The sequence below is a fragment of the Bipolaris zeicola genome (assembly GCF_000523435.1).
Source record: "Bipolaris zeicola 26-R-13 unplaced genomic scaffold scaffold_34, whole genome shotgun sequence".
Taxonomy (NCBI): Eukaryota; Fungi; Ascomycota; class Dothideomycetes; order Pleosporales; family Pleosporaceae; genus Bipolaris; species Bipolaris zeicola.
In genome coordinates this window covers 84,492-102,998 of record NW_006912083.1, presented here as the reverse complement: position 1 = coordinate 102,998, position 18,507 = coordinate 84,492, and the positions used below count along the sequence as shown (strand labels likewise).

General features: G+C 49.0%; 7 protein-coding genes across 7 annotated transcripts; 3 read left to right on the top strand and 4 right to left on the bottom strand.

The window, feature by feature from the left end:
• Positions 1-220: 220 nt before the first annotated feature.
• COCCADRAFT_24392 (uncharacterized protein) lies at positions 221-3,625 on the bottom strand (the record flags this gene model as incomplete). The annotated part of the gene is made up of 1 exon (XM_007711790.1): positions 221-3,625. The coding sequence occupies one exon, from the start codon at positions 3,623-3,625 to the stop codon at positions 221-223; it is 3,405 nt and encodes a 1,134-aa protein (XP_007709980.1).
• A 922-nt stretch (positions 3,626-4,547) lies between these two features.
• COCCADRAFT_3122 (uncharacterized protein) lies at positions 4,548-5,911 on the bottom strand (the record flags this gene model as incomplete). The annotated part of the gene is made up of 3 exons (XM_007711774.1): positions 4,548-5,290; positions 5,405-5,618; positions 5,681-5,911. 3 exons carry the CDS (start codon positions 5,909-5,911, stop codon positions 4,548-4,550), a joined length of 1,188 nt encoding a protein of 395 aa, XP_007709964.1.
• Positions 5,912-6,628: 717 nt separating this feature from the next.
• On the bottom strand, positions 6,629-7,645 carry COCCADRAFT_24390 (carbohydrate esterase family 8 protein; the record flags this gene model as incomplete). The annotated part of the gene is made up of 1 exon (XM_007711789.1): positions 6,629-7,645. The coding sequence occupies one exon, from the start codon at positions 7,643-7,645 to the stop codon at positions 6,629-6,631; it is 1,017 nt and encodes a 338-aa protein (XP_007709979.1).
• A 964-nt stretch (positions 7,646-8,609) lies between these two features.
• Positions 8,610-9,734, top strand: COCCADRAFT_34827 (uncharacterized protein; the record flags this gene model as incomplete). The annotated part of the gene is made up of 1 exon (XM_007711799.1): positions 8,610-9,734. One exon carries the CDS (start codon positions 8,610-8,612, stop codon positions 9,732-9,734), a length of 1,125 nt encoding a protein of 374 aa, XP_007709989.1.
• A 1,090-nt stretch (positions 9,735-10,824) lies between these two features.
• Positions 10,825-12,033, top strand: COCCADRAFT_24388 (polysaccharide lyase family 1 protein; the record flags this gene model as incomplete). Its single annotated transcript, XM_007711788.1, has 1 exon — positions 10,825-12,033. One exon carries the CDS (start codon positions 10,825-10,827, stop codon positions 12,031-12,033), a length of 1,209 nt encoding a protein of 402 aa, XP_007709978.1.
• A 1,247-nt stretch (positions 12,034-13,280) lies between these two features.
• COCCADRAFT_52214 (uncharacterized protein) lies at positions 13,281-14,738 on the bottom strand (the record flags this gene model as incomplete). The annotated part of the gene is made up of 1 exon (XM_007711823.1): positions 13,281-14,738. A coding segment is annotated over one exon (1,458 nt), but the record flags the coding sequence as incomplete, so codon positions are not given.
• Positions 14,739-15,977: 1,239 nt separating this feature from the next.
• COCCADRAFT_34824 (glycosyltransferase family 90 protein) lies at positions 15,978-18,114 on the top strand (the record flags this gene model as incomplete). The annotated part of the gene is made up of 2 exons (XM_007711798.1): positions 15,978-16,254; positions 16,427-18,114. The coding sequence occupies 2 exons, from the start codon at positions 15,978-15,980 to the stop codon at positions 18,112-18,114; spliced, it is 1,965 nt and encodes a 654-aa protein (XP_007709988.1).
• Positions 18,115-18,507: the final 393 nt, after the last annotated feature.

Sequence of the window (18,507 nt, the reverse complement as noted above, 5' to 3'; positions counted from 1 at the left end):
ATTTTCCATTTACGATACGAGATATTTGTACATGAGAATGACTCCTGAACCAGACATGGAATAGAGAAGCCAGAGCGGTGTAGATCCAACGACACGTAGATACAACGACCGGAAGTCAAATAGTGGAAAAAAAAGAAACAAGCAAAAGAAGAAGAAAGATTTACAACAATATGCAGAAAGCATAAACCACTCTCCCCATATCCCCCACTCTACCCAGCCTCTAAGCAACAACCTCCCCCAAAACACCAACAACATAACACACAGCCGCCGCCCAAATCGCCGTCTTGACAACTCCGGCACCACGTCCCTTCTTCTTCGTACTCCCCGCCGCTGACCCCTTCGCATTCTCCCCCTCAGCACCAGACCCCAGCACCACCCTTTCCGCCGCGCGTCTGCGCTCCTCAAACTCCTTCTCTAGCTGCTCGCGATTCTCCTCAGGTCCTACATATCCCGTTGGAGAAAGACGCGTAGTACCATCGATTGGATTTACGGTTCCTGCGCGCTGGACATCCGCTTCATCTGCGGCGTCGCTGTGCTCAGGGGCGTGTAGGGATTTTGGGGTGCTGGAAGGGGACGGGGCGAGTACGTTGCGTAGTATGAGCATGTCTGGTTTTGCGGTTACGATTTCCACGTCTGGGGTTACGTGGGGGATGAATTTTGAGGGGGAGGAGAGGGTTGCGAGGGCGGTGTGGAGGGGGATTGTGGGGGAGGGGTCGCGGGGTGGTGGGGAGGTGGAGGTAGTTTGGGTGAGGGTGTTGGTTTCAGCGTTGTGGATTAGGATGGTGTAGTGGGTTGGGAGGTCAGCGGTTGGGATGGAGGATGAGGTAGCTGCTGAGGATGTCTCAGCGACGGTTTCTGTTGATGTTTGAGTAAATTGAGGTGTTGAGGTAGAGGTTTCGGTCGAGGCCTCGACTTGTGCGCTGGTAGTCTCGTTCTCTGCAGTTTGTGAAGTGGTGACTTCAGGCTCAGCCGCCTGAGTGGAAACGGCCTGTTCAGGAGTCTCCTCATTAACCGTAGGGTCGTCTTTCAACATCTCAAACTTCTCGACAGAATTCTCTTGGCTATGCTTTACTTCATCAGCAGCTGGACACTGCTGATGGTCAGCAGTAATTGGCCCGTAAGTATCTTCGTAAGCCTTTTGCACTTCAGCGACCAACTCAGCATCGTTGTACTTCTGTTCCACTTCCTCAGGTTTGGTCGCTTCGATTCTTGAAGGCAATTCACTGCCCAAGCTCTCCAGCACCGGTCCGAAGGGCCTATAGAGGCTATGATCAAGCGGGCTACGCTCCTCAAATGACTTCTTCGCCAGGGCCTTTGGCTCCCGCACATACCCATCGTCTGACAGTCCGCGCATTGCTGACTTTTGTGCATCAACCTCGTTGGCAAGGTGTTCTTCAGCCGCTATTCTAGCACGAAGCTGGGCTTTGTCGATCATGGTCATACCAGGAGATACCTCATGAGACGCCTGCCCATCCTCATTTGGCGTATTCAGGATGGTTTGGCCCATGAATTCGGCCTTCTCCACAGTCTGTGGTACTACCCCGTACACCAACATAGCACGGTCTACCAAACGAGACAAAGCCATTTGGGTATCTCTCAGCGTCAGTAAACTATTAGCTACAGCCTTGTAGTTTACCAACATGCTTCGGTCGATTTCCGGATCCTCGAGACGAGCTTGCAGACTCCATATCAAATAACGTGTGAGATGGGCGTTTTTCTGGATGATTTTCGCTGACAAGCCGAGTCGTTGCTTGAAAGCCAAGGGGGGGTTCTTGGCAGCTTCGGATTTGCTGATCTCTTCCAAAGCCGCGTAAGCCTTATTCAAATCATTGTCCGTGTCTTGATACTTTAAACGCAGGGACTGTATCGCTCGGACCTTCTTGGGCGTCAACGAGTGCATCTTGCCGCTACCTGAGCGTTGTCGCAGAGCATGGATTGCAGAGTCCAAGACGTCTTCGTCGGCCTTCATGCGCTTTAACAGTGCTTTAGACGCAGGAATATCTGTCTCTAGATCCTCAATGACTTGTCGCATGGTTGAGCGTCCCTTGCGAATACGCTCGAGCACCTTGTCGAAGAACAAGCGGGTCTTCTTTGCGTCTGCTTCTTCTGTGGGGTCTTGCCAGAAGTAGCTAGAGAATATGGCACCACCCTGCTCAAGCCAAGATCTCATACGCTCAATGCTAGACTCCATTTGGGCCTCGTTTGCCAGCGTCGATGTCTGATCAGCTTTTTTAGCCGGCTGAGGTTCATCCATCTCCTTTGGCTCTTCTGGCATCTGCATCTTACGCTCTATGCGACGAATAAGTTGGTCGTTGATGACCTTGGATTCAATCATCGGGTCAACTTCGTTAGTCTCAACGTGTGCTTCAGCAAAAGACTTTTCTAAGTTTGCTCGTTCTGTTTTCCTTTGTTCGTCGCTCAAGATTTTACTCTTCTTCGTACCCATGGACGCTCGGATCTCAGCTGCACTCAAGAAGTCAATGTCATCTTCAGGCAGCTGACTGAGCGTTTCTGATGTTGACTTTGTAGGTGTGGTACGACCTCTCAGTGAGTCAACATGCTCATTGAGCGAGGGCTTTTGTTCTTTGTGCACGTCTGGGACAAGAATAGCTTGCTTCACTTCTGGCGCTGGAGAGTGCTTCTCTATGGCTGCAGTCGGTGGCATAGGTTCGGTTTTTTCGACGACTGGCATGATACTCGAAGACTCATTATTGGCGTCTTTCTTCATCAAACCGTCTCGCAATAGACGCCTCTGTAGCGCGGTTTCCTTCCAAGTCGAAAACTTAGGAGTGTCGACGTTTGCCTCATCTTGTGAGGGCTTTTCTGAGAGAAATCCATCCATGAAAGAAGTCCCTTGGGATGCTGTAGGCTTGCTCAATTTCTCGATCTTCCCTATCGCATCCGAGTTCGACTTCTTGATGTAATCGCTGAAGGACTGTGTACTCTTCGGCGGTGTCGGAGGTGACGATTCGAAAATGTGAGGTTCATTTGATGAGGAAGTGGAAGATTGAGGCTTGGGTTTGGGTTCAGTACTCGGTTCTATGCTTTCTCCAATGACTGTGACGTGAGGTTGCTCACTCGGCCTTCTCAGGTCCGAGGGTGAAACGATAGCACGGGCATCGTCGCCACCGATTCGCGTGGCCCTGAAGGAAGGCTGCGGGAAATGAGATTCCCTTTCCTGGAAGTTTTCTGGACCATCGTAGTCCATGTCTTCTCTCTTCACATTTCTCTTCGAAGACTTCATGTCTTTGTCGCTCTTTGGTTGTGGCGTGGCATTTTCATAGTCGTTCATCTCCCTCAGCATCCATTTGGGAAACGAGTTGCTAATCCACTCCCAGTCTTTCAATCCCTTCCCACTTAGCATGCTATTACTCGCACCGAAGAGAGCTTGATATGGGTCCTCCATCAGCTTCTTTCGCCACCGCTGGTAGTGTTGCAATTGTGCCCACTCGAGATTGGACATGCCCGATGGGCGATTGGTGTCCTTATCGTCTCCATGTTGGGAATTTTGCGATGGTGTGCGAGAGAAGCCTCGGGTACGAAGGGCCGCCTCGTGGGAGCGGAGTAGACGTTGCGCATAGCGCTGGACAGGGGAGATGGCCGAATCGCGACGCCACCAAGTCATTGTCGAGGTAAAAGGGCGAATTCGGGAAGGACTGAGATGAACAATACTCTAGAGTGATCACTGTAAAGCCATATGTCAGCTTACAGAGCTACATATTGGAAGTATATTTACCGTTGTATCAATCCAAGCTTCACTGCAAGGCACCAGCGGCTCCTTTCGGAGCAGAGCTGATATAGCGGACAATGGTCACATGAAGTGACGGATTAATCTAGCAAATAGGAATAGGAATGGTTCTTTGATCAATGCAGTCTACTTGAGATTCGATACAGGCGCGATATGAGAGAAAAGACTCGAAGAGGAGCAGACAATCAGGCGATGTGCTTTCAGGGAGCAGTGGCGTCGCCGTATCCCCGCGTAAGCTCCGGGCGGCCGCTTATCATAGTTCGCGGGGTACGTTGGCTTGCGCGTGACCGTGCTTGACCGCGTCATTATTTACCGATATTGCCTATTTTGTCGCTATACATAAATGCATATGCTCCATCTATTGTCGCGCAGACACTCGCAGTCAAGCCTTGATTGCATTCGTGGGCTTTCAGGGGCTGATGATGAGGTTGGACGTGCAGTCGCGTCGCGCCTTCCCCGCAGCTTCGATAAGGCGATAAGGCAATGACGCTAACGAGGCCCGTTAGTGGCGACTTCTCCAGGTGAGTTGTGGAGAAGTATTTCCTTTTGAACCATATAGAATTCCAAGAAAATGAGCCTTAAAAGTCTACTCGTAAGAGATCGAATTAGCGTTTCTTAGGGCGAGGCTTAGTTAGTGTCTAATGCATTAGGTACACGAACTAGTCGGGTAATTCTAACCATCTACAGATGACATGAACAAGGACGCCTTCCCAATGCCAAATCGTTACTTTCCATACATGCACAACCAAGTCCAGCAAAAGCTACACAAAACTTACGCGTCAGAAACGGTTTCGCCGCCTCAATCCGCCTGATTCTCCAGCAGCCTCCTTTCTTCGTCCTCGACCTGCTTCACCTTGACCTCTCCCTTACTCGCTTCCTTCTGCAAACTGACTGCAATCGCCGCTGCAATGATAAGCACCGCGCCCACCAGACTCTCCACAGGCGGTGTAGTACCCCATATGAGTCTTTCCACTATGAGAGCAAATACTAGTTGCACATATGTTAAATTAGTAGCTCGGCCACCCTTTTCCCTTTGCAAACCCTCAGTAAGCAAAAACTGTAGCAAAAAGCCAAAAATGCCGATGATGGCGATGAAGCCCCATTGCACGATAGTCTTAGGAAGGACGAAATGCAAATCTGGGTGCACCATGATAATGATGAATGAAGCTAGCGTCGCGATGACGGAAAAGTAGTTGACCGACACAAGAGAGTGCGCGCGTTTTCCTATAACACGAATAGTGGCATAGGCCGTACTAGCTCCTAAGGTACCGACTATGGCAACTAGGATAGCGAGAGCGCGCTGTTCGGGACTGACGGAGGGGACTGGCACTTTTGGGTCATCGGAAGAAGGGCGGTGAGTCTGCGGGAATAGCCAGGGCGGACGAGCCACGAAGAGGACGCCCGTAAAGGCGATGAGACTGCAGAGCGCTTCCTTCCATGTAAAGGGTTCGCGGAGCCAGAGGAAACAGACTATAGCTGTCGTTGTGGGAACGATGAAAGTAATTACGGTGGCATCAGCAATTTCCAGCCATGAAAGAGAGTCTGGAGAACGAGTCAGTCTTTTCTTCTTCTTCTCTTTTCTTTTTTTGTACATTGATTCGCTTTGCGAGAAATAGCCAGCTGGAAAGATGCGATAAGAATGCGATATAGACTTACAATACAATCCAAACAAGCCAAAGAAACCTGCTGTTCCGCGTAGTACCAAGAGCCATCGGATGCCTCTCTGTCCAAAAGGAAAGTCAGGTATGCCCTTGTACCAAGAGTATATCGAGCAAATGATACTCGTACATAGCATGCGGATGAAGATGATCTGCAGCGCATGGAACTTTATACTAGGGTCGTTTGCCAGAAGCTTGGCCGCTATGTTCATCTGCATTATGGCCGGGTCAATCAAGGTATGACCAAGGTAGAAGCTGAGGACATGGAACTTACGACAGATCCGCATGTTTGAGCAAGAAAAACGAGAAAAAGCCCAAAGTTTCGCTCGTAGAAGCTTTTGATGCCGGACCCTGCTCTTTCTAATAATGGTGCATCCTGCCTTTCGGAGCTCGCGTCTTCGTCAGCGTGAGTTGGCGATGCAGCCGCTGGTAATGTGCCTGGAGCAAAGCGCACCTGAGCACGTCCCGTCGCTGGAGGCGCTTCTTGTATCGTGCCGTATGACATTGTTTACTGGGTATCCCTTCAAGGATGGTAAGACTATATCACGCCAAGTTGGAGTGCAAACTGCTCTTTAAGAGAGCTGTTGTTCTGGTTGCTTTCAACGGAGCGAAAAGTCAATTCTTACTGGCCGCGTGACCCACAAAGTGGGTCGAGCCCTCTTAGTCTGACGAAATACTTGGATAAAAAGTACACCCACGAAAACAGCGCGATGCCAAAGACATATATCTGAATACTAGTATTATAGAATATTGTGATGTTTCCTTATAGTGTATTCTTCTATCGGTAAAACTCCGATACTCTTGCATATAAAATAATGTTTTTCGTTATGTGGTGGTGAATGCGGCTAGTTGCCAATGATAGCTTTGTTTTGATTGGGAGCTATTTTGATCCGGATATTCCGTTGAACCAAAAGCGAGTGCATGGACGCTCCAGATTAGTCCGAAGCCCTCACCAGACATGCGACTACCTCACGTTGTGGATGCTGAGCTGACACAGGCTTGATGTAGCATGTCATTGTGAATTACGATCTACATTTATTCATGTCCTTTCTGTATTTCTTCGGTAATACCATGAGTGTGGAAACTGTTGGGCAGACTAGCGTGCACTGACATACAGCTGGGTATCATCCAATTCGAGAATGCTGTCATCGAAATAAGCTTAAGTACCCGCCCGCCCTTAGCCAAGTCACCGTCGACCGAAGCTTTATTCTACCGCACTGACCTAAGACAGGTACGACACATCAACCCAGTCCTTATAGTTGCTTCCCAATATATCGGTAATGCTGAGAGCAGCTTTGAGAGTCTGCCCGAATGATCTTTTACCCGAGGCACCTGCGCCGGTGTTTTGGTATTCGCCAAAAAGAACATGATCAGTTCTCGCGTCGCCGGTGTTCCAGGCAGCCCAGCCCTGGGGATTGATGACGTTGCTGAGGTCGGTGTGCTGGAACACAACACGAGCGTAGTTTCCCCATGGACGACCAAGGTAGTAGACGCCGGATGAGACGGTAGCTCCAACAGCGGGAGATACCTTGGACTTGTTGAAGACATAGTACGACGGGTTCGAGTCGGCTGCGCGACCGCTGGCAGTAATCCAGCCGACTTGAGCGCCGAGAACACCGATATCACAGCCATCAAACCATGCCCTAGCTTGTTGGCCAAAGATGAAGTCGGTGGCACCTTCAATGTAGGATTTCGCATAAACTTGATTGCCGAGCTGGGCCAACACGGTGTCTTGGTAGCCTTTGAAACTGCACCCGTAGTAGCCTTGCTTGTCAGCCCATGCGCTCACAGCAAGCGCTTGGGATCCCTGGCCACGGGTGTTGACGAGATTGATATTGTAGACTTTTAGATTGGGAGTGTGCGCACGAAGTGTGGCAGTCTCGTCGTTGGAAGGAGTATCGTTTTGGCTCTTGCGCTGGGTGATGGTTACAGTATTTCCGCTGTAAGATCTAGTATCTTTGGTCTCGCCGTAGATTGTCAAAGGCGAATTGAGTTGCTGGATGTAGACCTGTTCTGTGTAGGTGCCTTTGGCGATGAATATGCACTGAGCCTTCGAGGTGGACTTGTCGAGGGCGTTGACTGCAGACTGTACAGTTTTGTATTTGCCGCTTCCACCTACGGTCAGACAACCGGCAGGGGCTGACGTGCGGTCAAAACTCGCACGTCGAAGCACATTTTCAGCAGGCGCTGCAGCAGTGGCAGCGACAAGCGAAAGGAAGAATACCAAAGTCGGATGCATTATGAATAGGAAGAAAGGAGAGGTGAAGGTGCTCGGTAACTAAGGGCATATGGACGCACATATGTATGCTTTCCACCCCTGGAGTCTTTCAAAGCCCATTGGTCCATTGATACAACCTGCTAATTCGTTTCAGTAAGTATGTCTGTTTCGGCGCTATACAAGAGAGACCCGGCCCGTGTTCCTGGTTGTCACCCGCGTATGTCCAAGGCTGCGTGTGTGGGTCGTGCGCCTTGCCACCCTGGTATTGTTTTTCCACAATGGAAAATCTTGGACGACTTGGGCGGGTTACCGGAGATTTTGCGGTTCACCCCGCATATACTCTATTCATGTTAAGCCCGACTCATATCTCGGGTTGCTTGCCAAACAGCGCTTGGCCGTAGTATGTGTGGCTTGACGCATGACCGCAAAGAGTGACGCGGCGGTGGATATAGACTTGCTAGACGCTCTCACGTGACTGTATCTTGGACTACACAATAAGACAGTGGACGGCTTCCAGCAAGGTGCCTCAACGAGGACGGTTGTGAGACGCTGCGACTAGCCATCTATACTTGAGCGCTACACTCGTGCACAAAGCGCTACGCATACGTGTTGCTTTGTGTACCCAAGTTTTGAGTAAGACTTAAAGCGGTACAAAGAACTCCTTTTCAATCCAGTTATTTGTGATCATGCACGCCCTGATCCAGCATTTGTGCCGTATGCTGAGCAGCCCAATCTACTAGATCTGGTTAGATCTCTCTCCGTACTTGGTGGCCCTTGAATCTACTTCAAACTAAGTACATTAGTAGTGGATTCATACAATACTAGACCCGATCGGGCCACACTAACTCCCTATCGGCTTTCGGCCATGCCAGCTCCGAAACATCCCATCGAAGCATGACATGGCAGCAAAACACCCGCATCGACTTTCAACACGTCGTGTTATAATTGGCCTTTTTTGGTCATCTCTATTCTTACCTACTTAGCTATGTCGCAATCACAAAGGAACGGGCCGGAAACTGATACAATCGACCTCACACTTTCCTCACCCGAGCCAGAGTCTTGGCCTCCATCACCCACGAGAGAACAAATACGCGCGCCTCCGCAGCAATCTCATCTATCCTTTGGACCGACCTACAACACACCACGCGTTAAACAGGAGTCTGATCATGTTCCACGAATTAAATCGGACCCGGGTCAGCCATCGCGCATCCAGACTGCATCTGCCCAACCATCACGTGGCACAATGAGTTTTGGCCAATCAGCCACTTCTAGCCGGAATCTTGTAGCTCCACAGCAAGCCCGGCCGATCAATCCCAGTCACATTCAGTCGATAATTTCAACCGTCAGCCCATATGCATTGCAAACAGTATTGATAGAGCTTTGTCAAATCTCGCCTGCATTCTCTGGCGCGCTTGTGCGGGGTCTAGCACCTCACTCGGCCTCTGCACGAAACATGATTAACCAACACCGAATGGAAATCGACCGAAATGCTGCATATGAAGCTATGCATACCACATCCAGTTCTGGTCGGTACACTTCTCAAGGGAACCAGACAAGTTATACCAGACAACATCCCTACGGCTCCCATTCAATACCGCGAATAAAACGCGAGCCACACAGGCCTTCAACTCCTAGTTCTGATAGTGAATTACGTCGTCCTGGTCCTTCGTCGCAGAAAGCAGCGCGTCCAGCTGCAATGCGGCCGCCGTTACATCACTTGACTGGAGGCTCGCCCTCTCCCAATATCACCTCAAATGCAGCTACTGTAACTCAGCCAGCAGACCAAGTCCAGGGAGCGACTCCAAATGTGACCAAGACTTGTAGCAAGTGCCATGAGTCGTTCTCAAGCGATTCCGAGCCCTGTATATACCATCCAGGGAGGAAAGTCAAGCAAGAAGACGGAACTATAGTTTGGAGCTGTTGTCAAGAGGACATATTATCTGTCGGTTGTGACTTTGGAGGAACTCATACCACCCAAAACCACGAGTCTGCAGACATAGCTACCGAGCGGAAAAGCCCAAGCGGGCCTTCAGCCTCTAATCAAGGTTACGAGGGGCTACATAAGATACTGGGTAGGCCCTCTACTTCAGGCAGGGGCGATTTTGGTTAAGAGCTTAAACTCACACAACTTACGCCAGGAGAGCAATCTACAGTAGTTTGCGTGGACTAACTAGTTCAGTGCAACCCAAAGGGAGATGAGCATCAGTGTCCTCAAAATCTCTTCCTTTAAGCACTGGTACTGGCTTTGGATAGCATGACTGGATGAATTTACGGAGTCAGAAAGCGGATTTCCTGTCGTTACGCACGATAGCTAAAGTTCTTTTCAACACGCGCACTAGTGCGTCACTTCTTAACTCGAACCACACCACTGCCATTCAGCATGCGGAGAATTCTCAGCATCAGGCCCAAAATATGTTACCACCAACTTGTAATTAAACTGGTGTTGTATCCGATAGGTCCCGGATTGAAGACTACCCGGACGCTTACGTTGAACTCTTGAGTAGTGTTTCTGTTGCCGCATTCTTAGGGTAGCAGATATTCGTCTTATTGCCCTTTGGAACTGAACAATACCAATTGAGAGCGAGCAAGACTTGATACTGTTTTAGTATACTCACTACGAGAAATGAGATGTTAGCTTGAAGCGGTAGGCATGAATGCCATTTCAGGTGCATTTATGTGCTTGTGGGTCTTGTCCTTGACCTTGTCGATGCTGGTAGAATTGTCGGAGATGGTAAAACTGACTCAAGTATGCACAGATCGGGAAGGGCCCGGCAGTACAATCTGACTTTACCGCATTTGTCTCAAAAGCCGAGTTCACAGATGCATCTACAAAAATGCGTCATATATTGTGCTTACCATCCCGCGTCTCCTACTGTGTAAATGTTCTACCCATGTATGCTCCTTAGGTTGTTTCTGCCACCTGAATCGTCCCTTGAGTTGATTGGCGGAATGAGCTGTTAATTGTCCGTGTCGATTAGTAGCGTGAATCTGGGGTAAATTAAAGGATCAACAGGCCAGTACGATTAACTACCCCTAAACGAGCCATAGAACTGCGCCCCCAGAAACATGAACACGAAGGGACATGAAGGATCGGCAATTTCATGCTCCGCATTATCCAGCAGTTGATGTCAATTCACCCACTGTCAAAAGCCCTTCCTTGGCCGATAACTCAGGCACCCGGTACCCTTGCATCTACAACCATGCACTTTCTTGCTCTTCTTCCTCTATTAGCCACTTCGGCTTCCGCTCTTGCTTTTCCCGGTGCTGAAGGGTTTGGCCGCAACGCTGTTGGTGGGCGAGGCGGCTCCGTCTATGTCGTCACGAATCTAGACGATTCTGGCCCTGGGTCTCTACGAGACGCCGTGTCCAAACCGGACCGGATAGTCGTATTTTCGGTGGGTGGCCTCATTACCATCACTGATCGTATGGTCGTATCCAAACGCGTGAGCATCCTAGGACAAACCGCCCCCGGTGCCGGAATAACAGTCTATGGAAATGGCTGGAGCTTCAGCAACGCCGACGACGCTATTGTACGCTATATTCGTATCCGCATGGGCAAGAAGGGTGCTAGTGGTAAAGACGCTATCACCATAGCAGAAGGACACAACATGATTTTCGATCACGTTTCTGTCTCGTGGGGCCGCGACGAGACCTTCTCCATCTCAGGCTCTGAAGTCGGAAACATTACCGTGCAAAACAGCATCATCGCCGAGGGTCTGGAAACGCATTCGTGCGGTGGCTTGATGCAGACTGCTCTCGGCAATGGCATCAGTCTATTCCGCAACTTGTACATTGACAACAAGACACGAAACCCCAAAGTCAAGGGTACTAATGATTTCACCAACAATGTGGTGTACAATTGGGGTGGGGGAGGTGGTTATATCGCTGGTGATTCGAGCGAAAGGAGCGAGGCAAATATTGTCGGGAATTACTTCATCAGCGGGCCCAGCACAAGCGTCCCCGCTTTCACGCGGGGCAACGATTTATTTGACGGATTCGTCCAGGGCAACTTTGTTGATTCCGGCAAAGATGGTGTGCTGAATGGAAACGAGCTGGGTGTCACCAAGGAAAACTACGGTGGCTTGAACATCAAAACAACAAAGTTTGCGTATCCGGCGCCCGCAAAGATCTTGTCGGCAAATGATGCGCTCGCACTTGCGGAGAAGGGTGCGGGTGCGAGTAAGGTTCGTGATTCGGTTGATCAACGGCTCGTTACTGAGTTGAAGAGTTATGGTAAGCTGGGACAGTTGATTAGCGATGAGAATGCTGCTCCGATGAATGGACCAGGAACTATTGATGGAGGAAAGAAGTGGGTGGATACGAATGGGAATGGGATACCAGATGATGTCGAGTCGCAGTTTAAGAATGTGGAGGACTGGGCTAATAGTTTGGTGCCGAGCTCGTACTAGGTCGAACGGGTTCTTTTCTTGTATATATTTCTTTTGAGTATGATAATTTGTGCATTAGCTATACAGGCTATGTCTAAAGTGACTGGATACAGGTATTTTCTTCAGAAAAGATGCACTAGTTAATCAAGAAGGAAATTTCAAGAAAGCTTCTTACTAATATGGCACATGGACCGAAAAGGAATTGTTTTCGATACTAAGATGTTCTTCGGAGATCGTGCATTTCTTTTGGTTTTGAAGGTAGGGAGATCTTAGATGTATAGGCGCAGTAGCATTCAATTTTTAGGAAAGTAGAAAAAGAATCATCTTACACGAATCCTAAGGCTGAAGCGAGATGTACTAATCATGTAGTAGTATGATATGTGAAGTATCAAACTGCAGTTAGCCTGAGGAGCAGGATGGCGCACGATAACCTATTTAATGCGCTTGACTCTAGTACTCCCACGTTCTCTCCAAGCTCTAGCCCCTCACAGCAAGCCTCTAATCAACATCAATGGGGTTATTAGGTGATTCAGATCCGTACGTACATGGAAGTATCTTGTACTTTACCTATCCACGGCTGATGCCGCCGCCGCCACCACCACAGGTATTACTATCTCAACCTGCCAGCTTCGGAAGAAAAAATCCCCTGAATAGCGGCCTCATCAGGAAAATAAAATTGAGTGGGTGCATCGATGAACATTCGAATATGGAGGAGAGTTTCAGTCATGCAGTGTTACTTTCATTCTCCTTTTTCTTTTCCTTTTCGATGCTTTCATCTCGAATGTCGTTCCCATAAGAAACTTAAAGAGTAGCTCATAGCTAGTGCCACATATTGATTTTAGCAAAAATAGTCTTGAGACATCTCGTAAGATGTGCAATCAAACAATTCTGCATTTTACTTGAACATAGTTTAGGGATATAGGAATCTACATATTACGTGGACAAAAGCGCGCTCATTCATTACATAATCTTGTTACTTTGGTTGGCAGGAAGACCTTCCGAACCTATCCTCCAAATCTGGATCGCAATGGGGGTGAAGAGGGTATCAGCAGCGGTTCTGACTGACTTGTATAGACGAAGTCGTCCGAATACGTTGCTCGCCTGGGTGTTGTGGATCCAAGTTGTGGTGTAGGAGTTGCCAACTCATAAGTCCAGTAGTTTTTATCGGCCTGCATTTCTGGCACTTGTTGATCAAGTTCAGCAGGGGAGGTCTTGCGCTCTTCGGAGTAAGCGGGCAGGTTGTTGACCGTGGCATTCTGCTGTGTGTGGCGACGATGGCGAAGGAAGAGGAGAACTACACCGGCACCGAGAAGGGCTACTGCAGCTGCGCCCAGGCCAATTCCTACTTTTGCTCCTGTGCTGAGTCCTGTTGTGGAGGATATTGGATCTGGAGTGGTAGATGGAATAGGTGTGGAAGAGATTGGTTTGTCTTCCTTCTCTGGAAGTGGCGTCCAATAGCTAGCCCAACTCTCCGTGAAAAGAGTTTCGTTCGTATACACATCCGGTAGGTCTATATCGGCATCATCGATATTTAACATGACATTCCCAAGGCCGTTCTTCGAAATACCGGGGCCGGGAGCCTGGCCCAACCAAGACACTTCGCGATTCCAGTTCCGACCTATGAAGGCTGCTTGAAGAAAAGCGCGACCAAGTATGTATGGAGTGTCTTTGGACGATGGCTCGTAGCTCTGGCAGGGGAAATATGCTACCGGCTTCTCTGCTATAGGAGTATCGAGCGTTAGATTTAGAAGACTGAACGGTACTTTGATGGTTACGTTGTTTGATGCACCGTAAGCCGGAGGAAAAGTGAAGCCAAGATATGCCGGAGAAGTTACAATGGTTCGATAGGCTGGATCTGCCGTATTCCACAGCCAATATCTCAATGTGTCGTCGAATTTGATGGGTAAGTATTTCGCAATCTCTTCGCAGGTTTTGCCAGGGAGATGGATGTATGTTTGTCGTGGATCTGGTAGAGCAAAAAGTGTTGTAACCTGAGTCTTGTTACTCAGTAACAGATTATGCTTCTCTTTGAAGCTGAATGGCGAGCCACCAGTAGCGACTCCAATGCTAACGTCTAGTAGGAGTGGAGCTTTGTTGAATGATGTGTATGATCCTACAAGTCTCCCCTTGTCGTAACCACCGATGAGCAAAGAGCCCGGGTAATTATGAAACGCTGATCCAATCTGCAAGCCGTACGAGAATGATCTTGTAGCACTACGATTGTATGCAGCGCCTGCATAGCTGAAGCCAACCATCGGTGCATTGGCAAAGGTCGAATCGGTGGCGAACTTTTGCGACTGTTCTGGTCCTCCTAACGCGAACGATCCTAGCTCCGGTCCACGTACGCTCCCGTCAGGGTTTTTGATCACAATGTCTTCAATCAAGACCAAACTCGAGTTCCAATACGAGAAGCTCTCCACCGTTGAAGCTTGGAGAAGTATCCCTTGTCCACTGGAATTCACCTTAGAGGCTTCATCCATCCAATCTCCAGAAGCACTGACGCTTGGAGGAAAGTCGGGATCCCAAGTTCCTCCTTTGCCACACCTTGAGTTCTTGTATGGCTTGCATGCCTTCGAAGTGAGAATTTTGCTGTTCCATTCACCACCAGGTAGAAGGTCTAGCTGCCGGTGATCCTCGTTGATCAGGAGAATGTCAGGACTGGTACCGCCTACAGTAACTTTTACTGCTTGCCAGGGGCCATCCGGGCCGTAGTATTGTGTGCTCCATGGACCAGAGATGTATTGCGCGGCGAACACGAATGGCAACGTTTGCAGCAGCGAGCCGGTGATAAGGAGCTGGCGTAAGTGCCGAACCTTCATTGAACAGATAGGGATAAGAATGTGCGTGAGAAGAAAAACCAAAGTAGAGAGAACCCAGGCACTAATACATTTGATGACGGTCAAACAGATAGCTCAAGTAAATGAGGGTATGACTTGGGCAAATCAGTTTTACAGTAGTCTAGGAATCGACAGTGGACAGCACGGAAGAGCACAACCGCCTTGTTGCTGTGCCGCAATAAACGAGGTACGTGCTTAAGATTGCACTGAGTCCCTTGACGCATTCGGCTACTACGGATGTGATGTAAGTGACGCCCCTGCATGAAGCCTGCTCCATAACCTTCGAAACAGGACATGGAAGCTTGAGCAGCTCCATACTTTATTTGATGATTCTGCTTAAAGACTGTAGACTTTGCTGATGACATAAGCAGAGTACGCAAATGAATCCCATGGTGGAGTTCGAGGGCGAAAGCGTGTTCGGGGCGCCGGGATTACAGTTAAGCGCCCAGTAGGTACTTAAGCGCTGAATCCTACATCCCACCACCCTCGCACCCTAGCCATGCTGGAACGTGGCGTTCAATTCACATCCTGATTATATACAAGAAAGCCGCTGTTTCCAAAAGGGTATGCGGGCAGGTCTTGACATCTTCAGGATTTCTCAATTCATCTCACTCTCTTTTTCTTGTCACATATTGACTTACTTTCGGCTCTGCAATGGGGTTGAAAGACTTCACAAGTATCGGTTATTGCACCGCTGCGACAACAGCTGCAATCTTAACAGCTGCAATCTTAACAGCTGCAATCAGCCCTCGTTCCCATATTGGGTACACCCCAGTGCTTGCCGAATTAATATGTTGGGCACTGGTCATCGCGTCCTTTGGAATTCTTCAGCGCCTTGGTTCAGAAAACTGCGAAAGCAACAATGTTGCCTCTACGGCGACACTCAAATATCTGTATTGGACCGCCGCATCTTCTATATCCATCACGGCAATATCTTCTTCCTTTGTCGATTCCATATGGATTACTGTGAGCAGATACTTGCTTACATACTGAAGCCTGCTAATGTAGTCTTTGAAGCCTGTAGTCGCCTTTGCACTTCTCGCACGTCGTCCGACTTCATTGGTGGCACGCCTCCACGCATCGCTACCCAGACACATTCAATATTCGTGGTTTACATTCACAATAGGAATGATCGTTTTCGTATCACTTGTCCCTAATCTCGATACAAAGACGCTAGCTTCCGCTATTCCAATTACTCTTGGCTTCGTGGGAACATACGCGTCTCTGATCCACATTTTCGGCGCCGGAAATGACCAGATTGATGGAAAAGAACGATTGGAGACCCCGCGTGTCATCTTTTCCATCGCATCGCGCACCACCGGATTGCTTATAGCCGTTTCTGTCATCATGGTGTTTACATGGCCTGGAAGCACACTCGACATAACTAATGCAACGTTGGCTGGCGGTCTTAAGGCTACTCATTGGATCATTATTTTCTGGCTAGTATGACTTACCGAAATTCTGAATCGTTTTACATCCATGCTAACATATCCAGACACAAGAGACCCCATGGGAGATCGCGCCTACCATCTGGGCTTATATTGCTGCGTCAGCCAGCTCTTTAGACCCAGCTTCAGCCGGCATATTAGGCGTGGCTCAAACCTTCACTCGTACAACTATTGCAATTATGAATCTTTACCAAACAATAGACTTCATACCGAAAACGGAAAAAGGCCGCGGGCTACTAGTCGCCTTCGCCCTATGGCCGGTTTCATCATTTGTCCAGCATACTCCACTAAGCCAGGATATAATTTCCTTGCCTGGCGCGAACTGGCCTGGACCGTCTGACAATATCTCACATCATCCAGTCGAACTACTTGTCCGAAAAGCTCAGGATGGTTTCAGACATCTTGTCGATAAGCAATCAAAGACACTCGAATCCGCTGAGACTGAGTATCGTAGAAGATACTCGCGGCCTCCACCTCCCGGGTTCGCCCAATGGTTCGCGTATGCAAAATCTAAAAACTCCATTCTCATCGATGATTTTGACATGATCAACGAGGATCTGAAGCCATTTTGGAAGATTGCCCCGCAACAGCTTCATGAGAGTGTTAACCATGTGTCAAGTTTCGAACATCTTGCCCTGCGTAAATGCGGCTTCACCGATGGACGCTTCCATGGACAAGGCGGCGGCTGGATCGTTGAGGATCTTGGAAAACTCCTTCAGGAGGTCTCGCAGGGTATTCCCAATGTCGAATTTGCTTTCGACGTCGTGGACGAGCCCAGAGTTATCATCACTCAACAGATGCTCGATACTGGAGGCGTGTCAAAGCCCGAGTTCTATGATGCCCATCACCAACCAATATGGGACCGCACGACTAGCGTTTGTGCGCACCCTAGCTCTCCTGGAAAAACTTCTATCATCCATGACTATGGACTAAATCTGGTCCAAGATTGGCATCAGTCGAAGGATGTTTGTTCCCACCCCGAGTTCAGTCTTATGCATGGTTTCTTCTCATCACCAATGACTTCCCTCCTCACAGATGCCCCAATTCCTGTCCTTTCTCAAGCAGCTCCAACATCATTTGGAGACATAATGTACCCTAGTCCCTGGTACACAGCAAAGATGGATCAAAGAGTTTACAAGGATGAAGACGACCCTCTCTGGGAGCAGAAAGCCAGGAATCTATATTGGGCAGGCAGTACGACTGGTAGCTACAGCTGGAATGGCACTTGGCGGCATTCTCACCGTCAAAGGTTTGTTGAATTGGTTCAGACGCTTAATCAAACCAGCCACATGTACCTCGAAGAGTCCAAGCCTGGGCAGTGGACCAGCTACAAAGCAGTCGAGGATCACAGCGACTTATTTGATGTCAAACTCACTGCCATCATTCAATGCGATGATCAAGACTGCGAAGAGCAGAAGAAGTTTTTCACCCTTGGTGAGAAAGAGGAACGAAGTCGGCAATTTCATTCCCAATTCGTGTTTGACGTAGACGGCAACTCATTCAGTGGGAGATTTTACACTCTACTGAGATCTAGAAGTGTTGTACTCAAACAAACTGTCCTACGTGAGTGGCACGATGAACGTCTCATCCCATGGGTTCATTTTATTCCCGTCAGTTTATCCATGGACGAACTTCCGGAAGTCATGCATTACATGACGAGCCATGGAGACGGAAGGAGGAGGGCAAAAGAAATTGCCGATGCAGGTCGCGAGTGGCATGGAAAATTCCTAAGAAAGGAAGACTTTACGATATATCTCTACCGTCTCATGCTGGAACTGGCGAGAATTATGAATCCGAACCGGCAGGTCGAACATTGAAACAGTTATCGACACTCCTACTTGGCCAACAGGAAATATACATGGAGATCAGATATCTCCGCTCTACTGAACTCGTGGCTTCTCATGACGTTCGGAGCCGCCCCTCACTCTCCAACAGCACCACCTTCCTAACGCCGCTTAGCGCCGTGCAAGTGAATGGACCCTGTTATCATTTGCATCCTATCGTTACTGACATCATCCACTCGAACGCATTATCAGTCTTCACTCCAACGGCTATACCAGCGTCCAATCCTCTCTTCGCTCTGCCTCGACTATTCGGCAAGCGGAGTGACACTAAGCTATTCTCGGTGAAGGCGAGAGATCTTGCATCTCCAATGCGATGTCGGAACAGGGCTCACGATAAGAGATTGGACTTGGAACATACGATGTCTA